Genomic DNA, 21,147 nt, shown 5'->3' with positions numbered 1-21,147 from the left:
TGGAGGAGGAGAAGCGCGCGGACGACGCCGCACTGGACCGGGCCGGCGCGGCCGGGAGCGCGAGGAGGCGGAGCGAGCGGCGGCGGCTGCCGGACCCGGCCGCCGCACGCCAACTCGCCGCCCGCGCCGCTCCAACCGCCAACGACGATGTCGCGCGGTACCGCCGTCTCGCGACACCTCCATCCGGCGTCGCTGTCCCCGTCGTCGACCTCGAGTCCTCCGACGACGACCGGGTACAAGCCATCCCCGGGGTGGGGAGACGCCGGCCGGGCAGCAGCAGCCGGGCCGCGCGGCCGAAGGCCAACGACGACGGCTCCGACGACGACGGCGGCGACTACACGGTGTTCTACCGCCATTTCGGCATGTAGAGCGCCGTGTTTTAAAATTAGCGTTTGAATTCCCCTAGCCGAATTCGAAATATAGTCGAATTCGGCCTCTATGTATGAACTCCTCCCGTAATGTAATAAATATCATTAAATTTAGTCTATATTCACCCGTTTTTACCCGTAGTTTGTCAAGTTTCCGTTTTTTAAATTCGCATCGTCGACTTCGCCTGGGCACGCGGCTGGGAAACTACTACTCCCCACGCCAAATCTTCCTCCAATCCGGACGAAAATTTCGCCGGATTTGGGCGTGGGGAGCGCCAACGAGTGGGGATGCTCTAAGACTAGCCACAATGAAAGTATCGTAAGTAGTATTATAAGACTAGTCATAATGGGAGTATCATAAGTAAAGCCTAAGACTAACCACAATGGAAGTATCATGCATGCCATGTTGGCAAAAATCTGATGTGGTACACCAATTAATGAGGTGAGAGATGAGAGTGGTATCATAATATGATATTGTATCATAGCACGTAAAACTAGAAAACTTAATGGTAAACACATCATGTACACATATTTGCATTGAGATTGTACAAAACATTAAATATAATAATACTATGATACTATCTTATGATATTATAACTAGTATCATGTGCATGATGCTAGTGTACGATACTTCTCATTGTGACTAGTCTAAAAATGTCCAAGTCCATGAATCGCCACAGCACCCAAGTTAACACGCATTCCAACTCTGACCAGACCACCTGGCGACTTTAAAAAGGCTAACATCGACGATAAAACAACATTTTTGGCAGCACCGCACGTTTTGCATTGCTCCAGCTTTGCCTGGATCCGGGGCGCCAGCTCCCCCAGCCAAGGAAGACAAGTACGACTTTGGTTTTTTGCTCCGGGAGGCGAGGCCGCCACACCACATCGCCGGCCGCCACCACTTCCGGAAACGCACGCGGCGGCGCTTTCGGTCGGGTAGATCTCCGTCAGCCTACTACCGCCACCACCACGGCCAGACAGCGAGCCGACGACTGCTACCTCTGTAAAGACACCACCCCTGTCCCTTTCGCAGCTTCGCATCCACACGTCCATCCGCATCCTTGCGCCCCAATACGGCACCTCGGCCTCCTTCGAACTTATCCAGGCAGCAAAACGAAGGAACCTTTGACGTGGCGACCACTCCTTGGACCATGGGTGGCAGCTTGCTTTGTGCAGCACTCCAGATCGAATGGAAAATTCACTGAAACGAGTTCAGGCAGAGCTATGTTCAGTTCAGTTAATTAGATACAGGGACCCATTTCTCTGCACTCTGCAGAATCGGCAGATTTTAACCATGCAGTGGAAGGTACAACCATAATACAGGGAGTACATATCTAATTCCTCGAACCAATTTTCTCAAAGGATGGTAAGGCTATAGTTTATGAAACTAAGGAAATTTTCTGCCAAAGTTATGGAATACATAGACATGGAGGATTTTATTTTAACCAAGCCGGCAGTTGTCCGTGAGTTAGGATGAGGGCCATCGGATGATGATTATCCTGAGATAAGCTTCTCCATAGTCCATACCACTATCTTTTCCTCGAGTACCACTATCACCAATATATAAACAGCACCCACCATAGGCTTCAGCACTTCTAACCAAGCAATCATTGGTCCGCAGTGATCTTTCCCAATAAATGATGCAGAAACTTGGTGTGCAGGGCATGGCCAGCCTTTGTCACATGAAAACGAAATACAAAGTTCAGATGTCAGAAACTGGTTTAGCATAAACAAGATAACATAGGAGTACCAAACTAGGACAATGCTCTACAACCCATTCTATCAGATAGATTATTCTTGTGCAAAGAGAAGAGAAAAAAAAGTCTAGCAGGGAATATGCTATTGTTTTAAGATAAGCACTATTTCCCCAGGACCACCACATGTTACAGCGAAAGCGAGAGGCTGTGATGTGCCAAGGATAACGAAAAGGAGGTCTCTAGTTTAAGGTCACCATCAGAACAATGAGTGTTGCCACAACTTGCAACACCTGTCGCAGTAACGGAATAACCATACTTTTCTACTTCGTAATTAATATGCTCCCTTTCGGAGCAACTGTAACTTTTGCCAAACTTTGACTTGATCCCTGATCTACCATTGGTCAGGAGTCGGTATTCATAGTTTTCGTTGTCATGAACTGCCTAGTCGTATTGCCTACCACTACAAAAGGTATTGAGTGGTTTTGCTTTGTAAAGGGAGTAATTGGCACACAGCTAGAATAGGCAAGTCAATGTGTGCTCGAGCAGCAAAAAGGCTTGTACAGTTGTGCTGCTGCTGTGTTTCTGTTCTTTTTCCTCGCTTTGGTTTCTTCCTTTTTTGGGGGTTGTGGCTTTGGTTATGTTTTGCACAACTTCCACACTTATACAAAATGACATGCATCTGTGTGTGTTCAAGAAAAACAGGCAAGTCACTGCAATTATCACAAAACCGGTCCAGACAAATGAGATGTGAACTTGCAAAAAGTAAACAAGCTGAACAGAACCACACATAACTTTTTTATTTCAAAATTTCCTTGGGACAAAGCAATCTCAAGTATATTCTGGAAGTAGCTCAGAAATTTGATAAATGTCCAAGACAGAAGATAAACTGGAAATGGAGCCTAGAGTAAATCAAACCTAAAGGGCTGGATGGAATCTAACCGGTGCACAAGATGATCATGGAGCGCGAATGCACAAGATACATAATACCAATCTTGTAGTCAACTGAATTTGAAGAACATACCTTGTAAGCAACAACATGAGCAATAGGAAAACCCTGGCTGCCATTCCGTGCAAGAAGTGAGAAATCACCTATAAGATCTAAAATCTTGTGGCGGCAAGGTTCATCCTCAAAACGCAGTGGTGGATTTAGCCAACCATCAGTCATACTGTCAATCGACAAACAAGTATACCATTATCTGACTAAATTGATATGAGGATGATCATTTACTACAACACAAGTATAATGCATATGCATATACATCACTTATAATGTTACTGCAAAGCTATTATCTGTAGTATGAAACTATGAACTACATAAGCATTTACACCACCAATTAAGTTAAGCCATGTAAAAAATCTGCAATGCAAATTCATATACTAAAATATACTCCTACAAAATCATATCGAGCATGCATATTTATTTTATAAAGCTATAGCAAGATACAACCATGCGATTGCTTACTCATTCAGTTATTCCTCAATGAAATTAACAATAAAGTTGTTGATGCTGCAGCTAACTTATGGATGATAACATTAATCTTTTATTTCTAAAGCCAGATGATTTTTCATATAAGTAGGCATTATCAGATGTATTTATCAGAACTACACTAACGAGGACAGAAAGCTAAATTGGACTACAAACATAAGACATGTTTTTGGTTATTGTTCACCTGCAAACCATAGCATTTTCTAGTGATCCTCCTTTTATAAGCCCAGCACTACGCATTTTTTCCACCTGAAAAAACCAGAATTGCACAAAGAAGAAGTGAGTGTTTGCATTCATGTCAAATTCATAAGGATGAGGCAAAAAATACTGCTGGGGGTGTAAGATGTAGCCAGTAATTCTGCCAAAAAAACCACAGATTGGGCTACTAGGCTATAAGGGAAATAAAAATAAAAAACTTGAAGTCCTTAGTCGTGCAAGATTTCTGCCATTATTCATTAGAGGTGAAAGGAATCTAAACTTAGGCTATGTTTGGGAGAGCTCCACTCCACCCAACTTCACTTCAGCACTAAACTCCACTCCACTTGTAAAACTTCGGAGCAGTAAAAACTGCTTGGCTAGGTTAGCTTCAGATCAGCAGATGCTTGTTTCTAGTCGTTTGGTGTGCAACCTCCATGATACCATCATCTGCTACTAGTATCAGTACTAGTAGTATGTTTCCATTTGATCTCACTGCCGATCGATCAACACCAGAACCTTTTCATTTTATTTCTCAAAATAAAATATCTCTGCATTTGCATACAACCTTAAAAGAATATGTATAAACTGAACAAGAACTATTCACAGATTGGCTGCAGATGGACCAAGAAATGACAGGACACGACAAATTATCCAGACCTACATCTTTTGTTTGCCGGTGCTCTTGTTGTAGGCACGACCTCCTGGTGCAGGCAGGCGGCGGAATTCTTTGTGACAGCGAGACGGAAGCGGCGGCCAGCAAACAGACGACCACATCGGCTGTTCTTGCGCTGCCTGTTCAATCCAATGACGGGGATCGAGCAGGGGGTCATAGAGAAGGATGCTGGGGTGGAGCTGACGGAGGTGAGGGCGGCGAAGGGTCGCCGGAGCTGTAGTCTGGCGACGGGATTCGCGAGAAAAATGAGATGGCAGTGGCAGCCAGCAAGCAGACCTGCCCGTCCGATGTACTTGCGACACCGGGTCGATCCAAGGAGGGGAATTGGTCAGCGGGTCGTAGACAGGGCCGAGGTAGATGAGAGGATGGCCTGGCCGCCGGAGATGGAGGCAGCGACTAGCCCTAGTCGTCACAGGCCATGGATAGAGATGAATCAGGGGACACGGGGAATACCGATTCGGGGTGGGCTGTCTCGCGAAAACGTGAAGTGAAGCTGGTGAAGCACCTATTTCTCTGCTCCACGAAAATGAACTATGAGATGGCACCGCTTCACTCCACCTAAAAACTGGAGTTTGGGTGTTTGGGGCAGCTTCACCGGCTTCACGCGTGGATTGGTGGAGTGGAGCTGTCCCAAACACACCTTATAAGGACGAAACCATGTGCTAGAGGAGTTGCACTGCCATTATTATTGGAGAGTACATAAGGACCAAACCATCTCCTAGGAGAGTTGCACTGCCATTATCATTGGGGAAAATTGATGATACCATATATTCAATATGAGAAAGAGATATCCATGTTTTTACCTGATAAATGAATGATATTGCCAGTATAGGTTTGTATCATGGAAGATGTTCTTGTACGAATAAGTAAAAAAGAAGAGAATAAATTATACTCATAATGGATTTATAGATCAACATCAGTTAATGTATGAGCAAACCTCTTCAAATATACAGAAAGTTCTTGCAGGAGCTATCTTGGTCGAGTATATATCAGCGTCCAGGAAAGTATTGAACCATTGAGAACCGATTGCCGGTGCCTGCAATAGGATGCAAAGTTTTCTCATGTCTCAAATATATTTAAATTTCTTTAGCACTCTATCAAAGTATTATTGAGAAGTAGATACAAAAGCTACTCCCTCCATTCCATAATTCTTGCCGTGGTTTTAGTCCAAATTTGAACAGATGGAGTAGCTAATATTCCTTTTGTTCATGTCCTTGCAACAAGGCATTTGCATAAACATTTTATTGATGCAGATAGCAAAAGAAAATGAAGGTGCTTACACTTCTATCACATTACATAATACACACAAAAAAGTTAAACCTTACATTTGATGTCCTGGTACACATTATCTGTATGAGCAATTACTGTTCTATGCATCAGCAATGTGACAAACTTCAAGCTCTCCCAATGTTGTATCAACCACAAATCATTAAAACGTGAGCAAAGCAAGCCAAACCAAAAGACTAAATGGAAACAATCTAACAGCCTCTACCAAATCATGACATAGGTGCTAGAAAAAAAAAGGTCAACTTTGGTAGCGCCGACCTCAGATAAATTTTGTAGCAACAAAATACCGTTCACAACAGAATTAAGGGGCACACAACACCACAAAGATAGAAAAGTTGGAAAGAAGAGCCTACAATGATTGTACAAAAAAAAGAAATGAACTGAGCCAAATAGACAAACAATTCGTGATCTAAGGGGAAGGCATGAGATATACCTTCGGAAAATCAATTCCACAGGTAATGTGGATTTGCGAGGAAGGGAATGCAGCTACAAAGCAATCATCCTTCCGCAAGTAAACAGGCTCGTCAATTTTGGGCGCCATTTTCTCCAAGTTTTGTCCACTGACATCCTCGGCCGCACACAAACCTGCGCCCCGTATGGCCTCTACCCACTCTTGCGCTGATCCATCAAGCAAAGGAATCTGTCATCGCTTAACAATTCACATAAACCGGAAACACATCATACTGCAACATTCGTCTACTTGACTGCTGAAACAGAATTAGCGGGAGGGAAAGTACCTCGTCGCCGCTGCTGACCTCGACGCGGCAGTTGTCGACGGCGAGGGCCTCCATCGCCGAGAGCAGGTGCTCCACCGTGCGCACCCGCGCAACGCCGCATTCGCTCCGCAGCGTGGTGCAGAGCGGGGACTGCCCCTCGGCATTCCCCACCTCCGCCGCCACCCTCGTATCCTCCCCCTCGACGACGAAGTACCTACCCTCGCCGGCGCGCGCAGGGAGCAGCGTGGCGGTAGTGGTCTTGCCTGAGTGGAGCCCCACACCCGACCTACTCACCGCCGCCGCCAGCGTTTGCTGCGCCAGGCCCGTCTGGTTGAGGGAGAACACGTTGGTCAAATAGTCAGTCAGCGCTTCAGGGTTTAGGATCTCTTTAGATAGCTCTAACTCACCGGCTTCCAGGAGAGGGCGGCGCGGGAGACGGACTTGAGACCTCGAGCGGCGGCGGACATGCCAGTGGCGGCGGCGGAGGGGCGGGGGGGGGGGGGGATCACACTGTTGACTACCCAGACGCAGGGTCCGGTTGTGGGGCCCAGAAACTTTCTCTCTCAGCATCCAATACTCCAAAAAAGAATTTTTAGATATTTTGCCACATAAATTTTCAGTATTTTTGTATCTTTTAGGGTTCTAACTACAAAGTTTTCAGGAAATGTTTTCTCGTGATTTGTTTTTCAGTTTTCGCGTTTGTTCGTTCATGTAATTTGATTTTCTATTAATGAAATGCGTGGTTACTCTCAAAAAAGGTCGAGCAGACCCGGTGTATAGGTAGGTACCCATTTGAACACCCAAATTCCCAAATATCGGTATCCCTTCCCAAGACCCATTTTGACAAAACTTAGCCCACGCCCACATTCCGATATTTCCTCTCCTACCCCGCACTTGTGTCGCCCTCCCCCACGATTTCATCATCACATGTGCTCAATTTTGCTTGGAAGGTCGATTCTAGCCGGATCGAGCCTCCTTGTTGGCATCCGTTAGGTGTAGGTGAGTGTATTTGCCGACATGTATACCATGGAGGGTACCTCGCGACGAGGGGGTAGGGATGGCGTAAGGCAGGTGAACGTCTAGGACGGTGATACATAAAGTTACCTAGGTTCGAGATCCATGACCATGGCAAGTGTCTACTCATCATATAAATCACTATAAGGCAACAAGTAATGTCAAGTCTTCTAGGTTAAAATGATGTTACTTGCCCTAAGGGCTCTCGTAGACCGGCTTGTGTAGTCGGCCGAACCTAGGGTTGCACGAAGAGTCCTAACCGACCTAGGTACAAGTTCTAATCTAATGCAGCAAGTATGATTTGACAACTCTCTACTCTGAACTGGTGCGTTCCTCGAGATTTCAGCGAAAACTTTGCGGCAGCACCATTGCCACTTTTCCTGCACGGGAAATCGAAGAGGCGGGGCGATAGAGGAAGGAGGACGAGGACGAGGAGTTAAAGGAAGAGGAAGAGTCTGCTTCCCTATTGCCTCTCAGAGTCAGATTTGCAAGATGTAGAACTGAAAGTTTCATTTCTCCTCATGCCCAAAATTCATGGCGCGTCTTGAAAGACGAGTCGCATCTTGATCTCCAAGACTGACAAATGGTGGTGACAAAGTCACATGTTGAACACGAACTTCTCCTTCTCACCTTCCAAATTCTTCACGGTTACAATCTACAACCCCACAATCTACCTATGGGCCACCCTACTTAGTTGTATACCTAATTATATATCTTCAACAAGGTGGGTGTTGCGGATATCAACTACGCCATAGAAAACTTCGTCAGATGGGGTGCACGGTATGCTACACGGAACACTAGAATCCTCCTCTGCATCATGAGGGGAGGCCGAAGAAAGGGCGCAGCCACGGAGAACATATCTAGTGATACCTTGCTTTATTTGATATCATGATACCACTCTTTAAAATTTAAATTTTAAATATTAAAAAAATCAAAACTAAAATTTTGGGCGTTTACAAGATGTGTGCCTACTGCCTAGATGCCCTGTAATTTTCATAACCAAATTCAAAATACCTTAAGAAAAAACAAAAATGAGAAATCAAGCATGAATAGTCTCACATAAAGACAAAAACACAAAATGACACTATTCATGTAGCATTTGTCTTTTTTGTTTCTCTTGGTGTATTTTAAATTTGGCTGTGAAAAATCTAAAGAATGTAAACACACATCTTGTCAACAGCCATAAATTTATTTCAAAAAAAATTAACACTTATAATTTAAATTTTATGAAGTGTCATCAACTCATCATAGTATTCCCTCAACCAGGGTGGCGGGGGCACACGGTCGCTGTGCACCCACCAACATGCTCTAGCCCCGGTGGCACTCAGAACGGGCAGCAACTTTGGCTACCTTGACTATTCTTGCTATTATCTAGACTAGACCAATCAAGTCATCCAAAAGCATATTGATAATTGGATCTGCTTTTAGAAATTGGAATCATCATACAAATAGTTTGTGGTATTGGGCTTGTGTAACACCCCAACTTTTTCAACCTTGTTTAGTTGTCCTTATTTCAAAAATCAGGGGGAACAAAAACTTTTTCTATAGACTAATTTAGATGTATTGCCTTGATCTGTTTGTGGTGATGAATTGCCTTGATCTGTTGGTAGATGAATTGTCTTCATTTTCTTGTTGAGTTTTGTCTTGAGCTGCCTCATAGATCAACACCTCTAGTGGTCAAGCAAGCAACTCACCTAATAAAACACCTATGTGACTCAGGAAAAGTTGTTTTCCTTTTTTCCACATCAAACTTTTCTACTCATGGCAACATGAGTGTGCCTACTTAAAATTCCTCTTTGTGTATAAGATAGCTCAAATCATCCTTGATTCCAAACTTGCACCCTTCTCTTATACCCACTCATCCTTGTTGGTTTTGAGGCCATGTCGACCATCTGTGTTGACAGGCTTAAAATGTCCAGACTTTGGCAATTGATCTCTAAGCACCCACAACTGTTATTGTTGGCTTCAATGCATGGATCTCATCTATGCAACATTCTCTTCAACCTCCAAGTTTTGCATGTCTCAGTCTACCCTTGCAACTCTCTTAATTCACTTGACCTTGCACTCTACCCTTTGTTTCAACTTTGGATCACTTCCTTCTCTTTTACCTCTTGTTCTATTCAAGTTTAATCTTCACAAAACCAAGAGTGGGAATGATGGGTACATTTTGTAGCCACCATCTACCCTTGGGAACACTCCTCCCTAAAATTAGCTTTCTTTCTCAAACACCCTATTGTTTTTCCTTCTTTAGTTTTGATCACAAAACTACTTCTAGTTTTATTAAATCTTCCAAAGATACTTCTTTAAACAAAACAAAGAACTGAAATGGGTTTTGTTTCTCATCTCATTTCTACCAAGTACTGATTTCTAAAACATTATTTCTTTATCTTGCCTTCTTTTTAACAAAAGGCTTGTTTATGGTACCTATACCATTTCTTGTTTGCTTTAAATTTGAGAAAACTCTACTTCACTTGAGAAAGTAAGTAGAACATTTTGAACTCCTATGTTCCAACTAGTTTTCTCTCAACATTTTAAAATTCCATTCCACTTGAGTTAATTCTCAATTGTCCCTAGACAATTGAGGTGTTCCATATACTTTTCAAATGAATCCTTTTTCCAATGACAACTCTTGCACATCTTGTGTACATCTCTGATCTACCCCATTATGTTCCTCCATCCTCCAATTCTTGATCAAATGAATGATCATTTGATACTTTCAAATCACTCCCAATTGACCTCTTATTTGTAGAGCAACTTATATTTCATTATGCATATCTCACTCCTCTATTATTTTCCATCATCACCTTGACCTCATGAATTGATGATGTATGTCAATATATTCATCCTTGTGAATATATGGATACTTCACTCACCATCTCTCATAACCTTGCTCTACTATTGTCTCAACCACCATCATCATCCCATCTATCTTGACATGCTCATGCATTGTTGCATGTGGTCAATCCCCAATCTCTTCAATATTGAATTCAAATAAAAACTACTACTCATCAAATATACCTTGGGAACTATCTTTCATCATAAGTTGGTCTCAACCAAAGTGGTGGAGATTATTCTCATGGCACATGTCACCTTCATACTTCTTTTTATCTATATGTACCTACTAATATTCTTATCATCATCAAAGTCACTCATAGACATTATCTCCTCAACATCATGCTTTGATCTACTCACATAGATGTTGTGTCTCCCTCTCACATTTCTCACTTGTACTTGGCAAGGAAGGAGCCGACCATGGCAAGAATTTCGGCCAGCCCTTCCTCTTCTTTTTTTCTTCTCTTGCAAGCCTTGCCTCCCACCTACCCCAATCACTAAATGGGCAGCCACCCACCTTGGCCAATCAAAAAAGGAGGCAGCCACCCCTCTCCCTCTATAAATTGGCCTTGGCCGGCCACTTCCTCTCCTTTGCCTCATTTCTTTTCACTCCCTACTCTTTCATCCACTCCCTCACACTCTCCTCCTCCACTTCCCCACGAAAATGGAGCTCTCCTTGCTTCCATGGCCGGCCATGGCCATGGGAGCACACCAAACCGCAGCTCCCCTCCTCCCTCAAGCTCATCCTCACCATGAGAGCATCCCTCTCACTCTCTTCTCCCCTAATCCTTGATGAATCCAGCTCTCTTTCTCCTTTCTCCTCTCACAAGATTGGATCTTGATGCAGGTGCATGTTGGTCCAAGCATGGAGAAGGTTGAGCTATCCTCAGATCTGAAGTTCTTGAGCAAAGTTCGTCCAAAACCTTGCAGTAATTTCTGCTATCTTGCTGTTTCAGATTCTGGTACGAACTTGTAAAATCCACCGAATCTTGTGTGCAGATCCAAATCGAGTGATTCAAAGTTCCACAGATAGGTATTGAAAAGATCTACAACTTGGCGTTGGTCTCATCCTCAAATTCGTTACGGATTTTGCATGGTAAATAAAGTTCTGAAAACATGCAGAATCACTGTTTGTTAGATTTCTCCCGTTTTACAAAACCTTTTTGAGCAAACTCAACGGTGGGTGAAAGCCCTCTCCAATACCTTCATTTTGGCGGTGGTTTCACTTCGATTGACCTCCTAAAACTGAAATGGTTCACAGATCAAGATCTGGTCAGATCTGACTTTGTCGAATTAAATCAGGAGCTTGAAGACGAATTTTTGAATGAAACCAACTGGGTAAGAACCACCTATTCAATACCTTTCAGATGCAGCTGACCTCATATTTTTATGATTTGTGTATGATTTTTGATGAATTAAACTTGTTCTGTATGTTCTGCAGACATGGCTGTTAGCTTTTAATTCATCAAAAATCCATTTTTGAACCTAATTGAGTGATTCCACTTCTGTAGGATTACTGAATGTTTTCTTAATCATCTCAAACAAGTTTCAAAACTTTATCTGTTCTGTAACTCCAGAGAGAAAGAAAATGGTACAGACATGCAGTAAATTTGTAAATCCATTTGTGAGAGTTTCAGAAATAATTTGAACCCAAATCCAATTGTGTATGCATCTCTGTTTAATTACCTTTCAAATGCAAGTGGCATCATATTTTTAGGATTTTTCTACGATTTATGGCTTACAGATCTTGTTTTCTGGACAGTCAGATTCAAAGAAATTCCTAAAATTGTAGGTTTAATATTTTTAGGTGATTCCAATTGGGTTAGTCTTGTATTAGTACTGGCTATCTAGGAAAAATATTATTAGTCTCTGTTCATACATATTTGTTACTGTTAGTAATGTTTATGTGTGACATGCATTGTTGAAGCAAAACTTTTCGGTTTATTTAAAACCCTTGACCAACTCTTTTTAGTAGAGATGGGAAACCCTTGTTTTATGCTTGCAAAAACAAAACCTCTGCAACCCAACATTAGCTCTTTGGGTTTGCTTAAGTTTTCAAATGATGTGGCATATGGTTTGCTTCCTATTTTTGTATAGTGTTAAGTGAGCAAATTAACTTAGGAAAACTGTTTTCTACTTTTCCAAAAATGTTTGAAAATGTTTTGTGAATGTATTTGATGTCAAACTAATGCTCTTGTCCTCTTCATGATGTTATCTACCATGGGATAATTTGTTTATACCATGGTGTTAACCGAGAGAGGCAATTGCTAAGTCATGGCACTCTCATACCTTCACTGGGTAAATAGATGGGTTCTCTTTTAGTTGCTTTGTAGTATCTATAAGTCCTTAGTATGTTATACCTTGGCTGCATGGTTAGTTGTTGATTGTTGCATGATGTTTTGTTGGTGCAATGTGATTGATTGTGTTCCTTTTATATTTTCCGGCGATAGATGCGCACAATTCCGGAGAAGAAGAAGAAGTGGAATCGGACGAGGATTTCATTTATTTATGTTGATTGGGATTCTTATATTGATGGAATTGAAGAAGTCCGGGGACAAATAAGCCAAGGCAAGCCATCTTTTGATCTCTGATTCGGTGTCTAGTTGGATGTCATTTGTTGATGTCCAAAGCACCTTAATTCTATGGGTGTTATTCTCTCTATTTATGTCATCTATGTGTGTTTCCAAGTGGGGTACTCCCTAGTGGTGATACTCCACCTTTGTCATGTGATTATGGGATACATGGTATCATGGTCATGCTATTCCACTTGGTCATCATGTATGCTCGACTTGAGCATCTTCCCTCTCAATATAGTAACTTTCACCACACTCACAACTTTTGTAATTTAGAGGTACCAATGTCATGATGTTGGTGTACTTCTCAACTTGAGAGGAGTATGCCGGGTCCCCTATTGGAGAGTTGGTTGGGCAGTGAATTCTCCACTATCCAAATTTTATAGTTAGCACCACAAATCTGAAAGTATAATCCTCTTTGTGTTGTCATCATACATGCTTATCTTAAGCAAGTATGATCCACCCATTACTCCTTTATATACTTTCTATGGCAAGATGACTCTCATCTCGGCCGTAGTGCAATTCTAGTTCAACTCATGAAACTATAGGTTGGGAACCCCTCAAGGCTTACCTTGTTGTAAATGTTTTTGAAAAACCTTGGGTAAGTTAATTATACCCAAGTGTATGTTTTGGAAAGACAAGGTCTTTGGACAAGGATGTTGGAGGAATATGGTTGGATGTTGGCAAGTAAAGAAAGTGTGGGAAAAATGTTTTTAAAGGAGCACTGCGTATAAGTGTTCGCCGTCCCAACTTTTATCGCGCAACCACTCTACCCTGATGTGGGACGGGGCTTAGCCCGTAGTTTGTTGAAGCTGGCAGGAGCACCCTTCACAACTTTCTAGGGAGGGTCACGATGACCTCCGACGCCGGGTTGCGCTCCGGAGGAGGCAATACACTCGTCTTAACCGATAGCCGGACGATTGCGAGGGTCTTCGTCATGGCGCCGGAGATACGCTCAAAAGGAGGTATGCTTGCGGGGTGCCGGGAAGGGGTAAGCCCGCGAGGGAAGGACTCGTGCCGGTGGAAATGGGCGAAAGGTTATGTCCGGGTATCCGTCGTGGCATATGTTGTTATGCGGGGATGATGCCCACACGATAGGTATCCGGATAGTTGTGGGGAAAGTGTGCAAACTCTGCAGAGTCAAACCTATTCGAATAGCCGTGTCCGCGGTCATGGACGGGTTGAGATGGCCATACTTAACCGGGGCTTGTGTTTTGTTTTGATAAATGCTTTGCAAAGAAAGTGTTGTGTTGGATGTACCGGAAGGGTACGGAAAAAGGCGTGTGTCGACCATATGGAGATGGTCGAGGAAAAATAAGACCAAGTGGGGAACTCTTTCCTAGTGTTTCATGTAGAGGAACTCTTCTTTAACAAAGATATAGAGATGTCATAGGACTTCCCTAGTATCCCCATCATCCGAGATGGCGGTATGCTAACTCTTCTTCAATAAAGATATAGATATGCCATAGCTATCTTTTGAAGTATCTTCTTCAATAAAGATATAGAGGTGTCATAGTACCACTTTTGTGTCTCCATCAATTGCGATGTCGGGATGCTATATCCACCAGAGAAAATATTCCTCTTTCACATGCTATATCCACCAGAGAAAATATTCCTCTTTCACATGCTATATCCACCAGAGAAAATATTTCTCTTTCACATGCTATATCCACCAGAGAAAATATTTCTCTTTCACTTGCTATATCCACAAGAGAAACTATTTCTCTTTCACATGCTATATCCACAAGAGAAACTATCTCTCTTTCACATGCTATATCCTCAAGAGAATCTGTTCTTCCTCTCTTGTCTCTTTTAGTTAGCTCTGTTAGCATCTTTCTTGATGGTTTGCGAGTACAATTCCAAATGTACTCACGGCTTTGTCCCTGGCTATTTACTTGGCCAGACTTGAAGGAAATCGACCGAAGAAGAAGGAGTTGACGACGTCTATGCGAGCTAGGAACGTCTTCCCGCTCGGTTGCTCGTAGGGTTATGGCGGATGACTTGGGTACTGCGCTGCTTGAAGTGATGATGCTACTCGATGTTTAGTTAGCCCTTCGAGGCTATTATGTAAGTATGGGTTATGTGACCATGCTGTAATTTTCTTATTCCGCTTTGTAATGGATGGTGTAATTTGATATCGGTTCGGTTATGTGTTCACGACGCACCGATCATGGGATCGTGAACGGTATACATAACGGGGATTTTGGACAGCTAGTCCGGGGTCCCCACGAGCTGGTATCGAGCTATCCTGACCGTAGGAGACCTTAGTTAGCATGGACGTTAGTTAGGAAACAAGTACTTGGGAAAACTATTTACGAAACAAATTCTTTCTTTAGTTGGAAGTATAGCTTCTACTCCTCTTATTTATTCAAAGCTTCTAAACTCTTATCTCTCCGCTTTATGAAAAGGTTTGAAAATTCTTGCTCTATTGTCTCATCCACTTCAAACCTACATACTGGACGATGTTCCCGACTCAGACCGGAGACTCGAAGTCGAAGATGGATCAGTCTTTTGGGAAGACTCAAACATCCCCAACAGCAGCTATCGAAGATTGGATGCCGACATAGCCGTATGCGGAGGGATAAAAAGAAAAATTGCTTTGGTTGTCACCAAAGTATGTCGAGGAGCTGACCTTGTTCCTCTTTGGACTCGCACTTTTGCAGTCGTCAAGGATCAAGTCCTCAGTTTCTTGACTAGTAATTTTAGGCCAGCCACGAGAAGATCTCGACTTCGGGAGCACCTCAAAAGCTACCTCTTCGAAGACCTCATGTTCCGGGATGTCGAGACTAGAAGTTCTACACAGTTTTCTCCTCCGCCCGGACATCAACGACTCAACGCCCGGCCCCTTCACCACCAACTGCTACAATGATCCAAGTTGAAGCTGATGCTGACAATATGAAGACGGCGACATATGTGACCAGCCCCCAAACCTATAGGATGGATAGGACAAACTCAATCTCTTTGATTGAGCTACCCCCGCGCATTAGGAATTTCTGGGTACTTAGAGTACCATGTGTGGTTTGATGATTGCTTGTATTTCCCTAGTGTGCTGCCTTGAATGTTTGTATCTGTTTGCTGTGTGCATGTATGTCTTGCTATTTAGACGTTTCCGCCCTTTTTAATTGTTTGAAATTTGTGAAACAGAAATTAAAAATGGAAATCTGCCGGTGTACTGTTTTGCTAATAAAAATAGTTTGGTAGCTCCGATTGATGTGATTCCAATTGCACTAGAACCAGTATGAAATTATCTTTCAGACGCCACTGACCTTGTATTTTTAGGATTTTTGTGCGATTTTTAATAAATAAAACTTGATCACTGTTTCTGGTTAGTATTTTGAGTCTCAAAAATTGAAAAATAAATATTTTTGAATGATTCCAATTGTGTTGATCTTGTTTTGTTACTATGCATCTAGGAAAAATACCAGTAGCCTCTGTTAGTGGTATTGTGTCTCTGGTTATGGTTGTATGGGTGTCACATGCAATGATAGGATTAAAGTTTGCCTCGCCGATGTATTGCTAACTATTAGTTAAATTGGGTAGATTAACGAAAGACTCTAACTCTAAACCCGTTGGAAGTTGTTTTTCAACCGTCAAGAAAACTAACCCGACCCCTATCTACGCCGACTTCCTTCAAGATCAGCTGGAGCATCTCCACTACGCCAAGAAAGAAGAAGCCCTACCTTCAAGAGTGACTGCACCTCTGCGAGAAGACATGCTAACTTGGTCTAACCTTGGAGTATACTCGCGCTAACCGCGAGGATATCTTTTTGAAACTACCCTCGAACACACCGTCTAACAAGTTGAGAGAACAATAGCGTCAAAGCCAAGCTACATCACATGGTTCATCTGGTCCTCATCAAATGAAGCTCCTGAAGATACTCCAAGACTCAAGACTTTAGGCGTAGTTTACCCGCTAACTTCTTAGTTGTTACTCGAAGTCAGCACCGACCCTCAAGCTGAAGATTGTCTTCGACGACCCTCGTTGCTGCTTCATATGGGTACCAACCAGGCGTTTCTTCAACTTTCTAACTCGCCGCGCGTCCCATATGGTTCGGTTAACATCGTGAGTGCCTCTTGAAGTGGTGGTCCGCACGTCGCCCCGAAGATTCTTCAGCTGAACAAGGAAGACCGATGACTTCTTCCGAAGCCCCGGACGGAACTACAAGGCGGAAGCTCCGAGTTTTTCCGAGAACCCGATGAAAAATCTTAAGGGTGGAAGACTTCGTCTTCCACTAAAATCAAGCTAACTCTAAAAAGGTTTTCAGCCCTGCTCAAGCACCGTTGGGTGCACTAACCCTCCCACAGTCTTGAACCTCCGCCAGGATTGTGAAGAAGCTTCAGATCCAACACCTGCATGGAGTAGTCAACCTCTTCATGAAGCTCGCCATCGGCCGAAATCCATCATGTCTCCCAGAAGATGAAGTAAACGACTTCTCTACAACGGCACGTCTACAGAAGAATGGAGTCTGACTTTGGTTAAACTTTATAACCCCTCTAGTTCTACACTCAGTAATCTCGGGACGAGATTGTCTTAAGGGTGGAAGATCTGTAACACCCCAACTTTTTCAACCTTGTTTAGTTGTCCTTATTTCAAAAATCAGGGGGAACAAAAACTTTTTCTATAGACTAATTTAGATGTATTGCCTTGATCTGTTTGTGGTGATGAATTGCCTTGATCTGTTGGTAGATGAATTGTCTTCATTTTCTTGTTGAGTTTTGTCTTGAGCTGCCTCATAGATCAACACCTCTAGTGGTCAAGCAAGCAACTCACCTAATAAAACACCTATGTGACTCAGGAAAAGTTGTTTTCCTTTTTTCCACATCAAACTTTTCTACTCATGGCGACATGAGTGTGCCTACTTAAAATTCCTCTTTGTGTATAAGATAGCTCAAATCATCCTTGATTCCAAACTTGCACCCTTCTCTTATACCCACTCATCCTTGTTGGTTTTGAGGCCATGTCGACCATCTGTGTTGACAGGCTTAAAATGTCCGGACTTTGGCAATTGATCTCTAAGCACCCACAACTGTTATTGTTGGCTTCAATGCATGGATCTCATCTATGCAACATTCTCTTCAACCTCCAAGTTTTGCATGTCTCAGTCTACCCTTGCAACTCTCTTAATTCACTTGACCTTGCACTCTACCCTTTGTTTCAACTTTGGATCACTTCCTTCTCTTTTACCTCTTGTTCTATTCAAGTTTAATCTTCACAAAACCAAGAGTGGGAATGATGGGTACATTTTGTAGCCACCATCTACCCTTGGGAACACTCCTCCCTAAAATTAGCTTTCTTTCTCAAACACCCTATTGTTTTTCCTTCTTTAGTTTTGATCACAAAACTACTTCTAGTTTTATTAAATCTTCCAAAGATACTTCTTTAAACAAAACAAAGAACTGAAATGGGTTTTGTTTCTCATCTCATTTCTACCAAGTACTGATTTCTAAAACATTATTTCTTTATCTTGCCTTCTTTTTAACAAAAGGCTTGTTTATGGTACCTATACCATTTCTTGTTTGCTTTAAATTTGAGAAAACTCTACTTCACTTGAGAAAGTAAGTAGAACATTTTGAACTCCTATGTTCCAACTAGTTTTCTCTCAACATTTTAAAATTCCATTCCACTTGAGTTAATTCTCAATTGTCCCTAGACAATTGAGGTGTTCCATATACTTTTCAAATGAATCCTTTTTCCAATGACAACTCTTGCACATCTTGTGTACATCTCTGATCTACCCCATTATGTTCCTCCATCCTCCAATTCTTGATCAAATGAATGATCATTTGATACTTTCAAATCACTCCCAATTGACCTCTTATTTGTAGAGCAACTTATATTTCATTATGCATATCTCACTCCTCTATTATTTTCCATCATCACCTTGACCTCATGAATTGATGATGTATGTCAATATATTCATCCTTGTGAATATATGGATACTTCACTCACCATCTCTCATAACCTTGCTCTACTATTGTCTCAACCACCATCATCATCCCATCTATCTTGACATGCTCATGCATTGTTGCATGTGGTCAATCCCCAATCTCTTCAATATTGAATTCAAATAAAAACTACTACTCATCAAATATACCTTGGGAACTATCTTTCATCATAAGTTGGTCTCAACCAAAGTGGTGGAGATTATTCTCATGGCACATGTCACCTTCATACTTCTTTTTATCTATATGTACCTACTAATATTCTTATCATCATCAAAGTCACTCATAGACATTATCTCCTCAACATCATGCTTTGATCTACTCACATAGATGTTGTGTCTCCCTCTCACATTTCTCACTTGTACTTGGCAAGGAAGGAGCCGACCATGGCAAGAATTTCGGCCAGCCCTTCCTCTTCTTTTTTTCTTCTCTTGCAAGCCTTGCCTCCCACCTACCCCAATCACTAAATGGGCAGCCACCCACCTTGGCCAATCAAAAAAGGAGGCAGCCACCCCTCTCCCTCTATAAATTGGCCTTGGCCGGCCACTTCCTCTCCTTTGCCTCATTTCTTTTCACTCCCTACTCTTTCATCCACTCCCTCACACTCTCCTCCTCCACTTCCCCACGAAAATGGAGCTCTCCTTGCTTCCATGGCCGGCCATGGCCATGGGAGCACACCAAACCGCAGCTCCCCTCCTCCCTCAAGCTCATCCTCACCATGAGAGCATCCCTCTCACTCTCTTCTCCCCTAATCCTTGATGAATCCAGCTCTCTTTCTCCTTTCTCCTCTCACAAGATTGGATCTTGATGCAGGTGCATGTTGGTCCAAGCATGGAGAAGGTTGAGCTATCCTCAGATCTGAAGTTCTTGAGCAAAGTTCGTCCAAAACCTTGCAGTAATTTCTGCTATCTTGCTGTTTCAGATTCTGGTACGAACTTGTAAAATCCACCGAATCTTGTGTGCAGATCCAAATCGAGTGATTCAAAGTTCCACAGATAGGTATTGAAAAGATCTACAACTTGGCGTTGGTCTCATCCTCAAATTCGTTACGGATTTTGCATGGTAAATAAAGTTCTGAAAACATGCAGAATCACTGTTTGTTAGATTTCTCCCGTTTTACAAAACCTTTTTGAGCAAACTCAACGGTGGGTGAAAGCCCTCTCCAATACCTTCATTTTGGCGGTGGTTTCACTTCGATTGACCTCCTAAAACTGAAATGGTTCACAGATCAAGATCTGGTCAGATCTGACTTTGTCGAATTAAATCAGGAGCTTGAAGACGAATTTTTGAATGAAACCAACTGGGTAAGAACCACCTATTCAATACCTTTCAGATGCAGCTGACCTCATATTTTTATGATTTGTGTATGATTTTTGATGAATTAAACTTGTTCTGTATGTTCTGCAGACATGGCTGTTAGCTTTTAATTCATCAAAAATCCATTTTTGAACCTAATTGAGTGATTCCACTTCTGTAGGATTACTGAATGTTTTCTTAATCATCTCAAACAAGTTTCAAAACTTTATCTGTTCTGTAACTCCAGAGAGAAAGAAAATGGTACAGACATGCAGTAAATTTGTAAATCCATTTGTGAGAGTTTCAGAAATAATTTGAACCCAAATCCAATTGTGTATGCATCTCTGTTTAATTACCTTTCAAATGCAAGTGGCATCATATTTTTAGGATTTTTCTACGATTTATGGCTTACAGATCTTGTTTTCTGGACAGTCAGATTCAAAGAAATTCCTAAAATTGTAGGTTTAATATTTTTAGGTGATTCCAATTGGGTTAGTCTTGTATTAGTACTGGCTATCTAGGAAAAATATTATTAGTCTCTGTTCATACATATTTGTTACTGTTAGTAATGTTTATGTGTGACATGCATTGTTGAAGCAAAACTTTTCGGTTTATTTAAAACCCTTGACCAACTCTTTTTAGTAGAGATGGGAAACCCTTGTTTTATGCTTGCAAAAACAAAACCTCTGCAACCCAACATTAGCTCTTTGGGTTTGCTTAAGTTTTCAAATGATGTGGCATATGGTTTGCTTCCTATTTTTGTATAGTGTTAAGTGAGCAAATTAACTTAGGAAAACTGTTTTCTACTTTTCCAAAAATGTTTGAAAATGTTTTGTGAATGTATTTGATGTCAAACTAATGCTCTTGTCCTCTTCATGATGTTATCTACCATGGGATAATTTGTTTATACCATGGTGTTAACCGAGAGAGGCAATTGCTAAGTCATGGCACTCTCATACCTTCACTGGGTAAATAGATGGGTTCTCTTTTAGTTGCTTTGTAGTATCTATAAGTCCTTAGTATGTTATACCTTGGCTGCATGGTTAGTTGTTGATTGTTGC

At 42.2% G+C, this 21,147-nt stretch overlaps 1 protein-coding gene across 1 annotated transcript; it reads right to left on the bottom strand.

The window, feature by feature from the left end:
• Positions 1-1,829: 1,829 nt before the first annotated feature.
• On the bottom strand, positions 1,830-6,900 carry LOC124696979 (probable UDP-3-O-acyl-N-acetylglucosamine deacetylase 1, mitochondrial). The gene is made up of 7 exons (XM_047229635.1): positions 6,836-6,900; positions 6,450-6,755; positions 6,146-6,352; positions 5,363-5,461; positions 3,739-3,803; positions 3,090-3,234; positions 1,830-2,044 (listed from the first exon to the last, which is right to left on the bottom strand). The coding sequence occupies exons 1-7, from the start codon at positions 6,893-6,895 to the stop codon at positions 1,979-1,981; spliced, it is 948 nt and encodes a 315-aa protein (XP_047085591.1). The 5' UTR covers positions 6,896-6,900; the 3' UTR covers positions 1,830-1,978.
• Between the last annotated feature and the right edge of the window lie 14,247 nt (positions 6,901-21,147).

This window comes from Lolium rigidum, chromosome 3 (genome assembly GCF_022539505.1).
Source record: "Lolium rigidum isolate FL_2022 chromosome 3, APGP_CSIRO_Lrig_0.1, whole genome shotgun sequence".
In the NCBI taxonomy this organism is placed as follows: domain Eukaryota; kingdom Viridiplantae; phylum Streptophyta; class Magnoliopsida; order Poales; family Poaceae; genus Lolium; species Lolium rigidum.
This window is presented reverse-complemented; position numbering and strand designations above follow the sequence as displayed.

What these genes read in the sequence shown, in the direction of transcription:
- LOC124696979 (XM_047229635.1), bottom strand. Translation starts at nt 6,895, where the DNA reads ATGTCCGCCGCCGCTCGAGGTCTCAAGTCCGTCTCCCGCGCCGCCCTC. An exon ending in AGGTCAGCAGCGGCGACGAG is followed by an intron (nt 6,353 to 6,449) that starts GTACTTTCCCTC and finishes AAGCGATGACAG; the next exon opens with ATTCCTTTGCTTGATGGATC. An exon ending in GTGGAATTGATTTTCCGAAG is followed by an intron (nt 5,462 to 6,145) that starts GTATATCTCATG and finishes ATCCTATTGCAG; the next exon opens with GCACCGGCAATCGGTTCTCA.